Here is a 17,768-nt window from a genome sequence, read left to right as displayed (position 1 = left end):
ATTGAGAAAATGACTGAATGTGCTTAAGGTTTTATGGAGTCCTTAGACTTGTGGTAGAAATACTGGCCACTTAGCATTTGAAGACTCCAACTATGCGTAATTTAGCACAGATGTCCTGTGAGAGCATCCACAGTTTTTTAAAGAAAGACTCCAAACTTGTCAAAATGGCAGCACCATGGTGTAGTGATTTTATTTTATTTTTTTTTCAGAACGTGACGTTGGTAAGAGCTGCTGGAAGGTTAGATGGATCTAAATGCAGGACAATCCTGGAAAAAACTCTTTAGAGGATACAAAACTGGGAGAATATTCATAAACATGCAACTTGTGATGCAGAAGTTATCTAGGTGGTTATTTCTCATTTTTAAAAGTCAATTTTCCATATCCTTTTACACTAACCTCTAATAAATGAGCTATGTAAGACAGTTTCCAACACCATGAGGCATATGTTCAGTCTTCTCTGCTTCCAATAATGAGCTGAGCTCATTAGAGAGGCGAACAGGTTGAGTCCTTATATCCCTATGTCATGCCATATGCATAACAATGATATATATAAGGTATTTTTATATTCTATACAAGCGATCAGTTCAGTTCATAGTCGCTGCTTTGGACTTATATTGTAGGTGCAACCTTCTCATTTAAAGCGCCACAATTAGTGCTAGAATTTAAAATAAAGGTTCTTAAAGTCCATGGAGTGATTTATTAAAATAAAAACCTGCAGAAACAAAAAATATATATTTTGTAGATAGGATACAAGTTAGTTATATTACTCTATCACAAAGTAAACTTTTGAAATGACTACAGTTTTCCTGATCAACAGTGAGCAAATTATGCATTAGTCAGGATTAGTCTGGCCAGCTTATCTGATCGCAAATATACCTTGTTTAACCTGTCAAACTAACACTAATTTTAAAAAAATCTGTTCTTCCTGTTGACATTTTAGGGTAGACTAAACATTAATCAGGAACATTTCCAGGTTAGTAAATTAACAAAGGATGTTCTAAAATCCTTTGCATTTCAGTGAGCTTTACAGACTGAAATGAGTGTTTAGAGTCCCTGCACTTTGTTGGAGCCTGTAAAAACAAACCTGTTTGAAGAAATTAAACCTGTTTAAAACAACAGGAAGGACTTTACTAATATTTGCTTTAATAGTGGGTAATCCGCTGGTATTACTTTAAAAAAAACAACATTTAAAAAATATAAGTTATTTATAAGAATAGATACAAAAACCTTCTTCTGGAAATAAATAAACTGAAAAAGGAAAGAAAATTCTCTGAATCCCTTTATTTCTCACTCTCAAGAAAATATTTAAAGTATGGATGGTTATAATTTGGTTGGCCTCCAGGTGAAGGCATCAGGTTTAGCAGGCAAGACCCCTTTTAGTAATATGCACATTCAAAGTTTTGCATTTGCAGAAAGTCAGAAGCAATCAAATTACTCTGGGATAATAAAAGATCAAACATCACTCCACAGATCCTAATTAGAAGTTGACCTGGCTTCTATCATGATGATTAAGCGCTGGGAGTTTCAGGCACGGAAATGATGCATGGCATATCAAACTATTATAATTACTAGCTAGTTCTATTAGAATTTCATCCAGCAACACCTTAACTTTGACCCAACTTTCAAAGTGAAGTACCAACAGAAATTAAAACAGTAAAAAAATCAGTTCTAATTAATTAGTTATCCAATTAGGATTATGCATTTTATTACAATGTAAATGTGTAAATTCAAAATGCAGATTTCAATTTATGATTTCATTTTTGAATTGGAAAAAAGGCTGTCAAGAAAATGGCATTATGTGATTTCATAGTGGTTATTGCATTAAAGGGTGGCACAAGTTATGTCGTTTTCAAAGGAGTCCCTTTTTCCACATACAGCAAGGTTGCTTTGGATTGTTTTATTTCCCCTTTCTAATTGAAATCCTCATTTAAAAACACAATTTTGTGTATTCTCAAGTTATCTTTGTCTGAAAACAATAAATAATAATTTGTAGATGTGAAAATTTTAAGCTTAGCAAACAAGCAAAAACAGAAGATCTGCTTTTCTAGCTGTCCTTATACTGCCTCATGTATTTCCACAACAATTGTCATCTTATTGGATGCTGAAAAGAAACAGAATTTAACAAGTTCCTTAGTTTTAGTTTTATAATGAGCTTAGCTTGTTACTCTGACACATTGTGTATCTACATGGTCATCCAATTACAAGGATTCAGGGACATGGACTCAAACTCTGTAAGTATTAGTATTGTCTGTTTTCCAAATGCTGTGCTTAATAAGATGATTATCTGACACAAACATAATTATAGCTATGACTGCAAGCCATAGCAGAATTTAACTACATGACATATGTTAAAATTTTCTTTTTAGGTCTTTAAACTCACTGTCTTAGATATAAATTAAGGTTTGTGTATTATGAAACCTCTCATTAACTTGTGCAAAATCAACGGTGACTGAAAAACAAAAGCAGTCTTCCCTCATATCAACTTTGATTACAAAGTGTTCTTATTTGTTGCAACTTGACATTGCATCTTCAGCATGTGGAGAGTTGGGTCAGTTTTTAATTGGTCTTGTAAAATGCTACTTGACTTAAGGATCCATTGATGTCAATGAATTTAGATCGGCAGTGTTCAATGTCAAAATGACCTTCAACACTGGTTGATTTACTGCCTAAGGGCAATTAGAATGGAGCTTCAAGTAAGAATTCAAATGAAACATTTGCATATTTCTTACTTTATTTCTATTTTTCTTATCATTTTATCATTGTTAGATTGCACTGTGAGTCAGTAAGTGTAGCTCTGAAAATATCATAGAAAGTTTCAATACTGTTTTGCATTTTCTCCATTAGCTTTCCCACATTGATAGCATTGTAGCATTAACAACTGGAATAATTACTTGAAAACGGCAATTTTTTTTAAATGAAAGCCATGTTGAGCTACAAAACAAGACCATTGAAATTATTGTCCATCTGGCAAAACATGAGCGCAAAAGTTAGAATATGAGTTTATGTTTTGCTCATAAGTTTCTACCTCAACAGACTATTAGTAAATCCCTTCATTTAGAAAGAGGAACATATTTAAAAATACCTAGTTTGCCATCAAGTTTCTTCTCATGCACAGGTCTCGTAAAGCCAAAAAAAGTCTATCTGACAGAAAATCCTTCCTGATCAAGGAAACCCCCCCAAGCTCCCCTACAGCAAAACCCAACAGCCCCCTTTTCCCATCATTGTCTTTTTCTCACTGCACGTTTGTTTTCTCCGTTTGTTACATCTTATTGAAATGCCTCTATGCAGATGTCTCATTTAAATTCCTCTTAAGTTCTTTCTATATGGTTACTATTCTCTGTAAATTGATGGCCGAGGGGATGTAGTCCTGGTGTAAGCCACTTATTTTGGTATTTATTATTTGGTACTTAATGTGCACAAAATCCCCTAAGTACCTTCTGGAGATTATATAATGTAATTTTATTTTGTTTCCCCAATTCCCAGTTCACAAATACAAATAATTATGTATGCTTGCATAATTTCACTTTTGTGTAAGTATAGTTTGAATTATATATTGTTACTGATATAGAAACATATATGATCTAAACGTTTTAGGTCATGAGTGTAGAATTTTTGAGCAGAGAGGCACTGTACTACTATTACTGTACTTCGAAGGTTTCACACTCACGGTCATAAATGCCTTTTTTCTTTTCAGATATAATTGATGCATTTATTCTATTGTTTTATCAGCTTGGAAATCATTTAAAAAGTATAAATGGCAATGACTTAAAAAATTTTTTCATAAAATTTCTGCTTATTGATTACATTTTTTATCAACTCATTCAATATGATACAACATGCCCACAAAATACATACAGATACCCTGCTGTTGCTGTAATTTACCTTAACCAGTTGTTTTATTCATGCATGAATAACCTTCTGAGATTTTAAATAATTCTGGCTGAACATTGGACAACTCTTAGCCAAAGTGCTTGGCTGGTGTTCCTACATGGACCCATGAATCTTGTATAGCTAATAGCAGAATCTTGATACTAGATTGCTTTTATTATTCCAAAACTGAAACTATTGCACTAAAATCATAAATAAACTATGCTATCTATTAATACCAGCTTCATTACCATTTCCTGATGTGGTTAAAATTGGCCTAAAATCTGTTACTATTTTTTATCAAAACAAACAGATCATGGTTAATGTAAGTGACGTGGGCAAACATATATCTTATACTAATCATTAATTTTCGTAAAATGTTTGGTTAAACCTTAATTTTAGAAATATTCTTGTGATTGAGCAGTTACCCTTTATCCTTACCAAAAAGGGAAAGAAACTAGATCTAATTAAATTGCTTACTTGTACCCAGCGAATCAATAAGTTGATGCAGCTCTTTCTCTGCTTTCAACAACAAATAATTATCTAGCCGCTTGTCCCCAGACAGGAGGAATACAAATGAATGAAAACAAATGACATGTTGCAGAGATAAACAAAAGTTGTTCAAACAGAAGTTTCTTGCTAATTAGACAACACCTTGTAAGTGTTATTACCCCATTTCAGATTTTTGTAGTCAGTAGTATCAAGGTTATTTCATAAACTATTAAATGGAAATGCATAATGGAAATGGAAATGCAATAAAAGCATTTGTTAAATATTAAACATGCATGCTGAATGTTACAAAAAAAGGTTTAATGTTCAGTGTAGTGAGAGAAAGAGTGAAAAAACAACATCTGCATTGAGTTTACAAAGCTGGGTGTGAATCAAGTCCTCAAAGCCTAAATTTGAGTCAAGTGCAGAGTCTATGGAGCCCAAGTCAATCATCATGTCTTTGAGTAAAGCTAAAGTGAATTTTCAACGTTTTGTCTATCTCCAGATGTGACCTTCATAACACTTTTTTCAGACACAGTTTGCAACATCAAAAAAAAATTTATTTGAAGAGGGAAAAATACGTTTCATCTTCTATAACATAAAACATTCACATTTGACATTGAATATTTAAAGGAAAGAAAAATCTAAAGGGATGAATTCATTAACAACCTGTCAGTTCGGAGGCAAAAATATTTAAAGCTCTGCATTACCAAGGTAACCTCAAAATAGTGCAACTGAGTGATGTATGCCATTATTTTTTAAGTGTTTATCTTTTCACTAAGCTTATCCACCAACAAAGTCTTTCATTTTCTAATTTTAGATTTGTTTCTGTAGACCACTGTTTCTGCTTTGCCACTGATTCAAAGAAGGAATAAAACAAGCGTTCTGATAGACAGTGGTCTGCTATCAAAAAATGATTCATAGTGGAGAATTTTTCAGGGTAGAGTAAAAAAATCCCTTTGGCTTTCCCCTGACAGTCTCTTCAGGTGTTTCCCATTGGGTCGACTGAGCAGTAAACAAAGTAAGCTATTTTAACCGGTCTCTGAAGACGCTTCCTTTCAAATACAAATCACATAATTAACTTCTTTTTTTCATCTTACCACACATACTGCATATTTAGAGAGTTCCTTTCCTTCATAATTAGCAAAAGATCTGTTCACGGAAATGACAAGGCCTATTTAAAAGATTACTGGCATTAACTGAAAAAAATAGAAATATTCATACAATATATATTGAATGAACATATATTCATACATTTTATATGTGCCATGAAGAATATGAACACAAAGGAAAGATGAGGCTTCCAGTTCCCTTGTATATACTGATGTCTATCCCTGGTCTAATATGCTTCAATCAGGCTCGCTTGTTCAGACTTTTTTTTTTCTTTTTTTTACAAAGCTGAGAGGAGTTTGTCTAATTAAAACAATTCCAAATACAACATGCATACAGAGTAGGAAAGGGTGCAAGTTGCTTCCTGAAATACATGAAGCTTTCCTTACTAAAGAGCATTTATAGAGCATAAAAGCCCTGGCAAAAAAAAAAAAAAAAAAAGACTATGATGCAGGTGTAATGATGCTGAAGCTTAATTTATTTTTGTATTGTGCAATAGACAATGTCATTGGCTCTATCTGTTCATTTCTTGCAGAGACAATTTGCTTTTATGTTCTTTTTATGTGTTTGACCTTTTCAGTCTTTCAACACCCAAAGCACAAGGACAGCCACATTGGTCTGAAAACTTAATTCTTTCCACTTCTCATAAGGCATCAAAAAAAAAAGGATGTATTCCCATCCTACTGTAGATTTACTGAATACTTTAAGCTTCAGCAAGTTTTCAGCAATGGAATGGAAAAACCTCTTGTCAGCAGGTTTACTTCATTTGCATTAAAACATCTTGAGATGTCTAACCAAAGTCACTGTTCCAATCAAATGTTCACAAGCCGCTTGTTTTAGAGCTGGTAGAATAGTAGGGATGCAAGTAATCCATTAATTAGTAGATCTAACGTTGATTGATCTTATCAGCTAATGATTAATTGATAATTGAGGTGAAACTTCGGGAGCTTGTCCAATGTTTATATTTCAAAACAGAACCACATAAGGTGCATTTGGCATCCCACACCAAAATCAGTTTGGATCATTTAACTTTCCTGTTCTGGAATGATTATTTCTCTTACAACTATCAACACGCTCTCCTTTAAGATGACTGGCGGCTCCCTCTTCTGATTGGCGGCCACACTACAACGTTGAAAGAAGGTTGTTAGTCAATTGAATGGAATACATGTGAATTTAATTAATCATTATGAGACAATTAAGTTTAAGTCAATTATGTGTTTGCATGTGTTTCCACAAATTCTACAGAATTCTACAGCTCTCTTTTTTTTAACCAACATGTGTTTGGCTTCTCCATGTGAACAGCTACAAATGAAGGTGTCCATTTTGTAATTCTGATTACTTATTATTTCACCTCAGAAAATGAATAGTTCAAATACAGCCTTATCTCCATAGTTCCATAGACATCAATATCCACGATAGCTTCAAACTTCTGATTCACTGTCATGCTTGTGATGCAGTTATATACTCAAAATTTACTTTGGCAAATAGTTTTGTGGTTCTCCTTGAGTTCTCAGAATCTGAGTTGTCTGCCACAATAAAACTTTTAGTCAATATTTCTCTAGGAGTAAGCACTTCCTTTTTTTTTTTTTTTTGCAACTTTTGTGTCAATTACAGATTTACAGCAATTACAGATTTGCTTTAAAGCGTTAGCTTAAAGCAACAAGCTACAGAACTTACTTTGTCTCCACAAATACTGTTGAGTTAGCTACAATCTGCTACCATGTGGCTTCAATCAGGCAAAAAATCCTGAACTGACTTTCAAGTATTTTAGCCTTAGTATTAACTGGAGATCTAGGAGCCATTCAGTAACAAAATGAGCTTCTACTTTGGACTCCCTTCAGTTACACAAAGGAACTGCTAGTGGAATAATGTCAGTAGTCACAAGAGGTGATTGTAATTAACTCCGTCTCCAATTACAAAGTAGTCCCATTTCATTCCTGATTCCTTCTGCAATCCGCTTATGAAAAAAAAAAAATTGAGAATTGTTCCGAAATGAAACATTTTGCAAAATGGCAATGTGAAAAGCCTCTGCTGTTTGAAAGGCACTTCTCATGATACAGCACTAGCCTTTAAAGTTAACTTTTCAGTTAGATAAAAAAAAAAAATTGCATTCCAGTCATGTAGCTCTCATAATCCACTGAATCTGCTTTCAGTTTCAAGGATACAGGTTTGAGTGAACAAACCACAAGGCGGTTTGAGGCCAAACAGCAAAATTTATGCAGGATTCTTTGACAATTAAAAGTGAAATTGGACAGAGGAGAAACTGTTTTTAATTTTCATTATTCATTCAGGGTTGGATTTTTATTGATCTAGACTTTTTGTAATAGTAAATATTGGATTTTATGAAATATGATGTTAATAATGGAGTAGATTGGCATGTCCAAAAGAGATGCATATAGGCATGTCAAGAAATGTATTCTAAAGTGCAACAAAATAGATTTAACCATTTTTTTTTCTTAACTGTTATGAAAAGTTGCTTAAATTATAAAAAAAGAGAGTATCATTAGGCTTTCCATAGCCAGAGAGTGCATCAGTTAATCTTCATACATTAGTTTTTAAAGGTCAACTTCACAAAACCTTATCAGTTCAGATGAAACATTAATCTTAAATTTAATATATCTTTGGGCTCCATATGGTCTTTTTTCCCCTTATTCTTAGATCAAAGCTACACTTTTGTACCGACCCCTATAGTTAGGAAAGAGAACTGCAGCAGGTAGGCCAAAATAAAAAAAAGTGAAATGCATTGAGTATCTCTTTAACACAGTTTTGTCCATATTACCCTATTTGGGTCAATTTACATCGCTGAAGAAGCATGGCATCATGCCTGTGCACAATTTCTGAAAAGTTGTGTGTGCTATGTAACACGGTGTTATTGTATTATATTAGTATGTAAAGGAATGAAAACAGCACCAGATTTTCAGTAGAGCAAACATTCCACTTTTTAGCAAGCACAAATATTATTTAATGCTGCAAGATTTTTTTTTTAATTCAAACTCTTGAATAACATTCAACACAATATGAGTTTGTGAGGGAATGTGTCTTTTTTACGTGTTTTATTCAAGGTGATATAACAAAAAGATGCTTCTATGCTGTATTGTGTGTAGCCTATTTGACACTGAAAAAAAATGTCATAATGCAGTAAAGTACCTGAAAAAAAATAAACTCCTGATTTTTGTGGTTGGCCACAAGTCTTTGAGCAAGGCACACATTTTCTAAAACAATTGTTTATCACAATTTATAATAATGTTCAGAGGGAGATTGTATTGTCTGCTACAGGCCTCTATCTATTCGTGTCACTCAAAAAGGCTGTAAATGTATGTGTGAAGTCACACACAAATGATAAGGCTTTGCATCTTACAGGTGATGACTTGTCAGGACATCATAGGAGCTCTTTAGAAGCATATTAAAGTTGTCTTACAAAAACTCAAATTAGGACAAAATGTTTCCAATATCAAGAATAATGAATAATACAGAGTCCAATAAGTCACTTTTGAATACGTATGGCCAATGCACATTTGAATCAGTTCAATTTTACTGAATCAGCTCAGCTAAATTGAAAGTCCTACCAGTAACAAATGATTTTACAGGAAATGGATGAGAATGTTAGGATTACAAGTTTGTTTCATAATTAAAAAAATATTAATTTAAAAATTTCAAAAGTCCTCGATCTCTCTGGTCAGTACTGCCAGTCTTCATAATATTCATGGCTAATTGGCTCTATTAATTTTGCTTTCCCTCACAACTAATCCACATAATTTTAGAACATATTTGGTTCAGCTACTTATCAATACAATTTATTTAAATAATGAAAATTTATGAAAGAAGAGACTGTTTTTTGGTCTGGTATCTTATTAGTTTATATAGCTGCTAAAAGTCTTGCCACCAAACTCACAACCCAAACCCCATCCTTAAGCTGTCAAGGAAAGCTGTCCACTTCCCATCAACCTGACTGCTGGAGCCCTAATTAGACACCACATTGCTTTTATTAGCATACGACCTTTACATGTGGTTGTCTTTAGTATGTTCAGTAATGCTCAAAATCAAACCGTGTTTTGAGTTTTAAGAAGTCAGGGATACAGCGAAGAATGAAATAATGAGAAAAATGTTACACTTGAGGCAATTCAAATGACAAAGCTCATTAAAGGAGTAGTATCAAATTTTCACTTTAGGCAAAAATCTGTATCATAAACTTTTAAATCCAATGTCAAAATGAGACAAAGATTTTTACATTTGACTGAATATGCAGTTTTTGAAGGTCAAAGAGAAGGTCCATTTAATATTTTCTCTGCAAGCATTTTGACACCCTGAACCTGAAGTCAGGCTACGGAAGTAGCGAGGGTCATGTAAGCAGATTTCCTGATTTCTAACAACATGCATCGTTTTTTTTTTTTTTTTATATCCTTCCTTAGCAAACTTCTTAGTGCTTCCTTAGTAGCATCACCTACTCCTTTTTGGCAATGAGGAGTAGAAGGTAGTTCATTGCCCACCTTCTCTAAGTAGTCAGTGATCTTGTACAATTAAAGGAATAGGCATAGATTGGAGCAGTGTATCTGACACTGCCTGTGGAGCTTTCTCGTTCTTTAACCCTCACCAGGGGGGAAATGAAAGACTAACATGACTAAATTGAGCATATCAGAGAAATAACTAAGATGTTTGAAAGAGCTGGAACAGCGGCATTGTTGAAAAATATTTATGTTACAACCATCTGCTGATAAAAGAAATAAAAAAATGCTTCATATGCTTGTTGCACCAGAAGTTATATCTCTACCATAAATGGCTAGAACTGCTAGGTGTGTTGTATATATTTTTTTGTAGCATGTTACATATTGGAAATATTTAGCAAATTACTACATTTCTTGCTCTTTGTTGCACCTCTCATTTCACTTTATAAAACTATAATGCTATTGGAAGAGTAGTACATTTACAACAGATATATATATGCAACAGAACAATAATTTTATGAATGTAATTTAATATCGTCTGTCTCCAACAACTTCTTCTGTGAGAAGATTTAACTAATGTGATTTTTTTCTTTGTCACCATAAATAAAATAAAAAAACCCTGTAAATTATTCAGTGGTATTTGGTTTAAATTGAATTCCTCATAGGCTTGCACACTGCCTTTCGTCAAGCTTATTCAAGGAAGAAGAGAAGCTGAAGCAGCACTTGTATTTGATATCAGCTTTGATGGCGCAACAGTGAGGCGGTATTTCAAATAAATACACTCTGGCACTGAAACGCATTGTGAATCTTTTGCCTGACTATCAAAAGATTTATTAATAGCACCATTACAACATGTTAGAATTGGAACATCTTACTTTAACAAAACAATTGAATAATAATGTTTTGTGCAATTTATATATTTTGTTTTTCAAAGAACAGTCCTAATCATTTTCACATCATGATAATAAGCTTGAATATGGGAGCAGCCTTGCGCATAAGAGATTTACTTTAATACCTCCAGGTGTGAGAATGTCAGAGTAAGAACATACAAACTCCACAAAGAAAGGCCTATTCATTCAATATTCCACTATTAGTTAAAAACAAGAGTAATCTGAACAAATTAGCTAAACTGATACTATTTAGGTCAGTTTTTCAAGACACTAGAGAAGGTTTCATTAGAAAATGCATTATAAATTACATACAGTAAGGTATTGAGTGTGGATAACTTTCAGAAGATCTCTAAATAATCCACCAGACACTGAGAGGCCCCTAATTAAGGAAAACCTGTATTGATTTCTCAATACAAGTTTGCAAATTATCTTCACTCAGCTAAAGCTTGCAGCTGGATGTTCTCACATACCATAAATATGGTATGTGAGAGCACCTTTATGTGTTAGAAAAGCCTAATTGTTATGCTTATTCTGCACAGGACATCTGGCCAGAAGAAATAAAATTAGATTGTTTTTTTATAGTCAAACAAGGCGACTTGTAAATGAAAAACTATATAAAACTATTTATATATTTAAAAAGCATGCTTTTAATGATATTGTTTACTTTTCTACACAATTTTCAGTGAATTTTTAAGGCATGAAGGAAGCTTGCAGCATTTGGATTCCTGTTTTTCAGCAAAAATGAAAGAAAAATAACAAGGAATAAAGCTCTTTGAAAAAAAAGGCCTTGAAATATAGATATAAAAGCAATTATTTTCCTGCTCTCTAAACTGAACTTTGGAATACAAATATGACCAAGTTCTAAAAAGTGAAACCAATAAAATGCTATAAACATGGCTCCTGTTGAGATATCCTATTGTGTCTGAAGTTGTGACTTTTCTGGATTTAGAGGTGAGGAGAGAAGGCTAAGCAATGTCAGTTAATTGTATTGACATCTAAAGAACAACACAGCCTTGCCTTTGGCTTTTTTGTCAAACTCTTCATGCAAATTCAACAAGAAATTGCATGTGGAATATGCTGGATGCGCAGAACTATTTAAGCAACATCTCCGGTTGTTGACTGGTTAGGGGGTGCTATCTGGACATTTGCTCCCCACCTCCCACCCTCTACCACTGACAAGACAGTTTATGCCTACGAGCCCTCATATGAAGCATCAAATATATATCCCCTCCGGAACAAAATCATAATCTCTATGACTGTTTCTGAAACTGAAAAAAATCAAGAGACAAAACAGTTGTGATTCACAAGAAACTAATACTTTTTTGGAAGTTGTATTGTATTGTACATTTGGTAGTCACTTTTATCCAAACCAACTATTTGGCTTAGCACCAGAATACAATGAAGGTGTGATGTCACTGTATCAACCTTTTAGAACACTCAGTGTGATAGGGATACTTTAAGTCCCTAAGATCAGACCCAAACATGGAAAAGCAGCATTCAGTTTCTATGCTCCTCTAATCTGATACCAACATCCAGAAAACTGCAAAAATACAGAAACACAGAGTTCCTCTAAATTAAGACTAAAACCCAGCTTGCTTAGAGCTTTCTTTGATTAGTAGCACCTGGAACATCATGAACTGTTGTCTATTTTTCAATCTCTCATTGTTTTCCTCTTCATCTCATCTTTTGTGGTTTCAATCATTTAAAGTACTTGGAATTGCCCAGTTGCTGAAAATGTGTAGTACAAATAAATGTGTAGTGCCTCGCCTTTATACATGAGAATATGACAATGCAAACTAACACAAGCCACTTTAAAGAATGACCAATGGTCAAGTTCTGTCAGAGGTGACACTGTACAAACAGGCTGCAGTAGGTCAGGGTACAGACGCTCTCAGAAGAGCAGTCTCTGCAAGGGTTTGTTAATGATACACAACACTGTCCTGATCGTGCTTGATAGGTCATTCTATCATCATGGAATGACACAAGGAAGGAGTATAGATTGTTTTTGTCATGTTGTATGAACTACCAGCCAACGCTCCTTTGACAAGATACACCTACGACAACATGACTGTAACCATATTAATCACACAACATGCAGGTGAGCATAGATAACCCTGTACCGTGTAGGTGGCACCACTGGTGGGAAGAGCAGCTTTTAAGTTTCCAAGTGATAGCCCTTATAATGTCCACTTAGCAGTAATGTTAAATTGGAAATCAATAGAAAACTGTTATCCTTTGTAAAGTAGCACATATTCTCTAACAGGCAACCTTGGTGTTTTTGTTTCAATCTTGTAATACTTTCAACGCTGTAACACATTGTGGCAAATGTGTTACTCAGCACTGAAAATAGGCTAGTGAGGTTGTTTGCAAGAGAATATCTGTGAACAGTTATCTTAAAGAGTTAAATAATAGGTCCATTAGGCACACTGCTTCAGTGCTCTATTCTGTTCTTAAAGGCATTGATGAAGGTCAAGCATAAATGGCTGCCGCTCCCTGTTTGAGCCGTAGACTCGAAGCTTAGCTACAGCTCTGGGAACTGGCTCACATAAAAGAGTCCGCCAACAATGCTCCTGGCCTACATAGGCACACCAAACACAATAGTGTGGCTGTGCTAATTTAGAGCAGATCAAACTTTAGGCTATTGCATATTTAAAAAAAGGCTGCTTATGAGCCAAATTTAGAATTCAAATGTGCTGAGTACAATGTAGTTGTCATGGTAATATTGGATTTCAATGTTGTCTTTGGAATTAAATTAGCTTTTTACCTACCTTTTTTCTCGTCTTTGCAGCTTTGCTTCTAGGAGTTACATAATTTAATTTATACAAAATATGTCCAAATTGTGTTCCTGTTGTTGCCTGAGCCACAGTACATTGTTCCTTCTGAACACTGCATAATCGACACAGTGCTACCCAAGGGGGATAAGAAAGTGCAACATCATCACCTGTAAGGTGTCATCCAATGTCGCCGTTATCTGTTTCATTACAAATATTGTGAGCTGACTGGAAGTGTCGTTTGCACTGAGAAGATAATTGAAACTTATGGAGCATTTTAGAAATAACATTATTACGCTGGCTGTCAAACACAGTGGCGCTAAGGTGATAATATGGGTTGCTTTGTTTTCTTAGTCCGTGGATACCTTGAGTTGATGGTACCAGGTGTCTGCTCTATACCAGAGAATGCAAGCGGCTTATACAGAAGTACCATTACCCAGAGCCAGCAAGTCGATTGATGACTTGCTAAAAACAAGTCATAGTTTGTAGTGTTTACATTTATCCTAATGTAGCCATTGAATCAGGAGTATTTAGTCTTAAATAGGATGAATCTGTATTCGAGAGAAAAATCTTGATAAGAAAGTCATTTTGTTTTTTCAACAAAAATATTTTATTTTATTATTTCAGAAAATAAAGAAAGTGCATAACTCATTTCACTTTTTTTAATCAAGATAATTTTGAAGTTCAATTAACAATTGCTTACATCATGTAAAATCTAGAACTGGTGCAAAGTCATTTCCTTTTTAAGATAACCTGAAGCTCAAGTAAACGCTGCATTCATTAAAAACAACCTTGTCAATTTGAGCAACTTTTGTGGAATTTTATTCAATCTAACATTGCATCCTATTGCAACACCACACACCAGCTACCCACATTGCACCACATGACTGAAGTTTGTTTTAGGATTTAACTTCAAGACATTTCAGTACCATTTGTTCTATTCTCACTGATTCCCTGCAGGCAAACAGACATAAGTTGGATACTGACTTTTTCTTTCTTGATTCTGAATTGATTTCCTTTTTCCAGTCAAGAAACAACTCATAAGCCATCTTAGCTCTGCAAGGATGTCAAATCCTAACGCTTGGTGTCCTGGTTACATCCCTTTTGAACATAAAGCGCTTTCAAGTGAAATTAATCAATCTCTTTATCTCACGGGCAGTGTCATTTCTCACAGAGTGAGAAATGAAAGTGCTAATCGCATAGCAGGTGGGGCCTTTGTGTGGAAAGGCCAAGATTTCCTGTTCTGGCAACCTTGCAAATGCTCACCTCAAAAACTCAATTTTTGAGGCAAGGGGAGACTAAATTCAGAACTTATTCAAAATTCTTTGTGAAGCAAACTGAAACAAGGAAGTGTCCTTGGAATATGGTTCTCAGAAAATAAATATTTTTGCATATAAAAGAAAAAAAATATACCCACATAGTATATGTGGGTATAGTTTACAAGCTTCCACACTTGTAATAAAACCAGGAAATCTAAAATGTACATGTACTTGTTATATTGATGCGTTTTTTTAATAAAAATTTAAACAGGGTGGAACTTCTTCTCAACCCATTTCAGCAGATGAAATTTGTGTGCGCAGATGAGTCTGAAGTTTAACTGCTTCACATACATTGCTATTTCTACCCCTCTTGTCACATATGGGAGTGTTGGCGAACAGTCACTCAGAAAAAAATATTATTATGCTAACCATCGAGGCATACAGACCTACAGGCTTGATGATGTCAAGCAGACAAAGATTTATGCTCCCTGTGTCAGTAAGAAAAAAGGCGATTACTCCCTCCAAAGAGTGGGTTTCTCTGAAAATAAAATTATTATTTTTGATTGATTAGTGCTTAGTATCTTTGTTTTCTAAACATGTTATTGACTCTTACACTTTAGGCGTAGGTGGGTGTGCACGTTCAAATATGCAACCTGACACTTTTATGAGACATGCTCTACTGAAAGAAAAATGTGTTTTATTGAGTTTTAGAAATACTCAAGACTACTATTAGTAAAGACAAGTAAAGTATCCTGGTATTTAAAGTATATTTGACTATATCGTAACTTAATCCCACTAGATATAGGACAGCCAATATAAAGTGCCCTGCTAGTATACTGTCATTCCATAACCACAATCTTTTAGATATTTTGTTGAGATCTTGTATAGAAGACCAAACTAAAGTTGTGCTTACTTGTGAAATGGAAGGAAAATGATATATATGTTTCAATTTCTTTCCATCAATAGGACTGAAAGGTTTTGATACCCCTAAATAAAATTACCTTTAAAAAACTGCTTAGGAGTAAGTAGTTTCCACTTGGTGGATAGCATCATGTGGCCTCATTCTTGAAAAATAAACGTTGGGTTTGTGAAAATTATTGTGAAACTTAGCTTTCTCAAAAAAACTGCTTATATAATTGGATCTACTGTCACATTCTTGGGTGCAAAAGCAGTGGCCCACCGAATGGAGAAATGATGCAAGATCTGTGCCTGGTGCAACCCAGGTACAGTTAGAAATCAGGAAATAGGAACTGGAATCAAGTTCAGGAAGAGTTTAGAGCAGAACTAGGCTATGAAACATGCATAACAACAAGAGAGCAAACATTTGGGGAACAAGTGCTATGGTCAAATGAATTCAAAACCTTTTTTCTGCCTACATGATAAACCCTCTGTTGCAAAAAACTGACACTAAAAAAACCAAATAAACCTACGAGAAGCATTATGCTGTTAGGTCACTTTGCTTTTGCAAGGACAGGGAAGATGGTCGAAGAGTTGATATTTATTTCCAATTGAGAAATAAAACATTTCTCAAATGTTTTATTTGAGAAAATGTGGAAAAACATCATTGTGGAATAAATGCAACACATTTCACTTTCTAAATGTTAATGCTTTTAACTGACTGACCCAATTTGTTTTTACAGAAGAAAGTTATCAAAAGTGAAAAACAGCAATGGCAAAGGCCAATCATAAAATATTTTACCTGCTTTCCATGAAAAATGATGGGCTTTGGAAAGAACAATGTCCGAGAGGGCTGGAATGGAAAAGAGAGACGAGATGAGAAGGAAAAGGCTGAGGAAGTTCCCAGTGTGCCGTGTCCAGGCGCTGACCCCAAAGTCATCTTTCAGAGTCATAGTCCAGCCCATTGCTGCCTCTCTTACTCCTGTGAGGATAAAATGAAATTCATCACTATCTTAATAAGAAATATATCCAGAAACCTGGGCCAGAATAACCAGAGGTGGGAAGGGACTGATCATAAGGGAAAAGACGAGAATGTCACTGAGACTATCTGCTGTATGGAAATAAAACCAAGAACTTTGAGTTCAGAAACATAATATGCAGTGTCACCATCCAAAATGAGGCACATTGTTCCACCCAACGGAAACAATTTATTTCCAATTTCAGTTTACTACATACACGATGCATATAAGGGAATATGCAAGCTTCTTCTGCTAGACGGACAAAACAAATAAATCATCCAAACATATCATGAACAGCAAGATGGATAGACCTGTAGAAAGATTTAAGTTTGCAAAGTAACAAAACATTTGCATGTTTCACTTGCAATTTGTTGCTTCTTCGGTTACTTTTAATCCTCAATTTATTTGGGATTTTACTGGGATTCCTGAGAGTCACTGACTCACTGTCTAAGAACAAAATTTTGTTGCACTGTAGCACATGGTTATTGAAGAATTTGCTATTGTTGATGAGCTTTTCAGCCAGAGTTATCCCAGTAGTTTTTTCTTCTCACTTTGTTGTTCAGAAGTCCAACATAAAAGCGCTTTATGTGCTCAACAGAAGAAACTCTTTCCTCATAAACATTTACAAAGACATTAACGTTAGTGTTTACAAAGATTAAAGTATCCTTTTATCTAAAGCTTAGTGTTTATCATTTATTAATTCAAAAAATCATTTTATCTTACTGAGCATAATAATAAAATACATCTTTACAGCATGGATGTCTGCTTGAATGGTATTTGTTTTCAATTTTGCAGATCAAATTAAAATAATGAGTTTACTAAGCTTTTTCTTAGTGATTAGAAATCATGAAGAGGATCTAATGGTGGAGTAACTACTAAAGAATAATTCTGCATTTTATATTTTTGATTTTTTTTTTTTTTACATGGTGTTTCTGTGGCAGGCCAAAGCTTTGAATTACTGTTGCTTGATCTTGTTTAGAGAGATTACATTTTTGGCTTTGGTGATTTTTCTGTGTTTTCATGG

The 17,768-nt window shown here is 34.4% G+C and overlaps 1 protein-coding gene across 2 annotated transcripts in view; it reads right to left on the bottom strand.

The window, feature by feature from the left end:
- Nucleotides 1–17,768, bottom strand: part of thsd7ba (thrombospondin, type I, domain containing 7Ba) — a 149,478-nt gene that overhangs the window by 115,446 nt on the left and 16,264 nt on the right. For both annotated transcript variants that reach the window (XM_044131882.1, XM_044131883.1), the window contains exon 3: nucleotides 16,528–16,707. In XM_044131882.1, the coding sequence (XP_043987817.1) occupies nucleotides 16,528–16,690 (163 nt within the window). In that variant the 5' untranslated portion in view covers nucleotides 16,691–16,707. The remainder of the gene's footprint in view (nucleotides 1–16,527; nucleotides 16,708–17,768) is intronic.

Source organism: Gambusia affinis, linkage group LG11, assembly GCF_019740435.1.
Source record: "Gambusia affinis linkage group LG11, SWU_Gaff_1.0, whole genome shotgun sequence".
Classification (NCBI taxonomy): domain Eukaryota; kingdom Metazoa; phylum Chordata; class Actinopteri; order Cyprinodontiformes; family Poeciliidae; genus Gambusia; species Gambusia affinis.
This window is presented reverse-complemented; position numbering and strand designations above follow the sequence as displayed.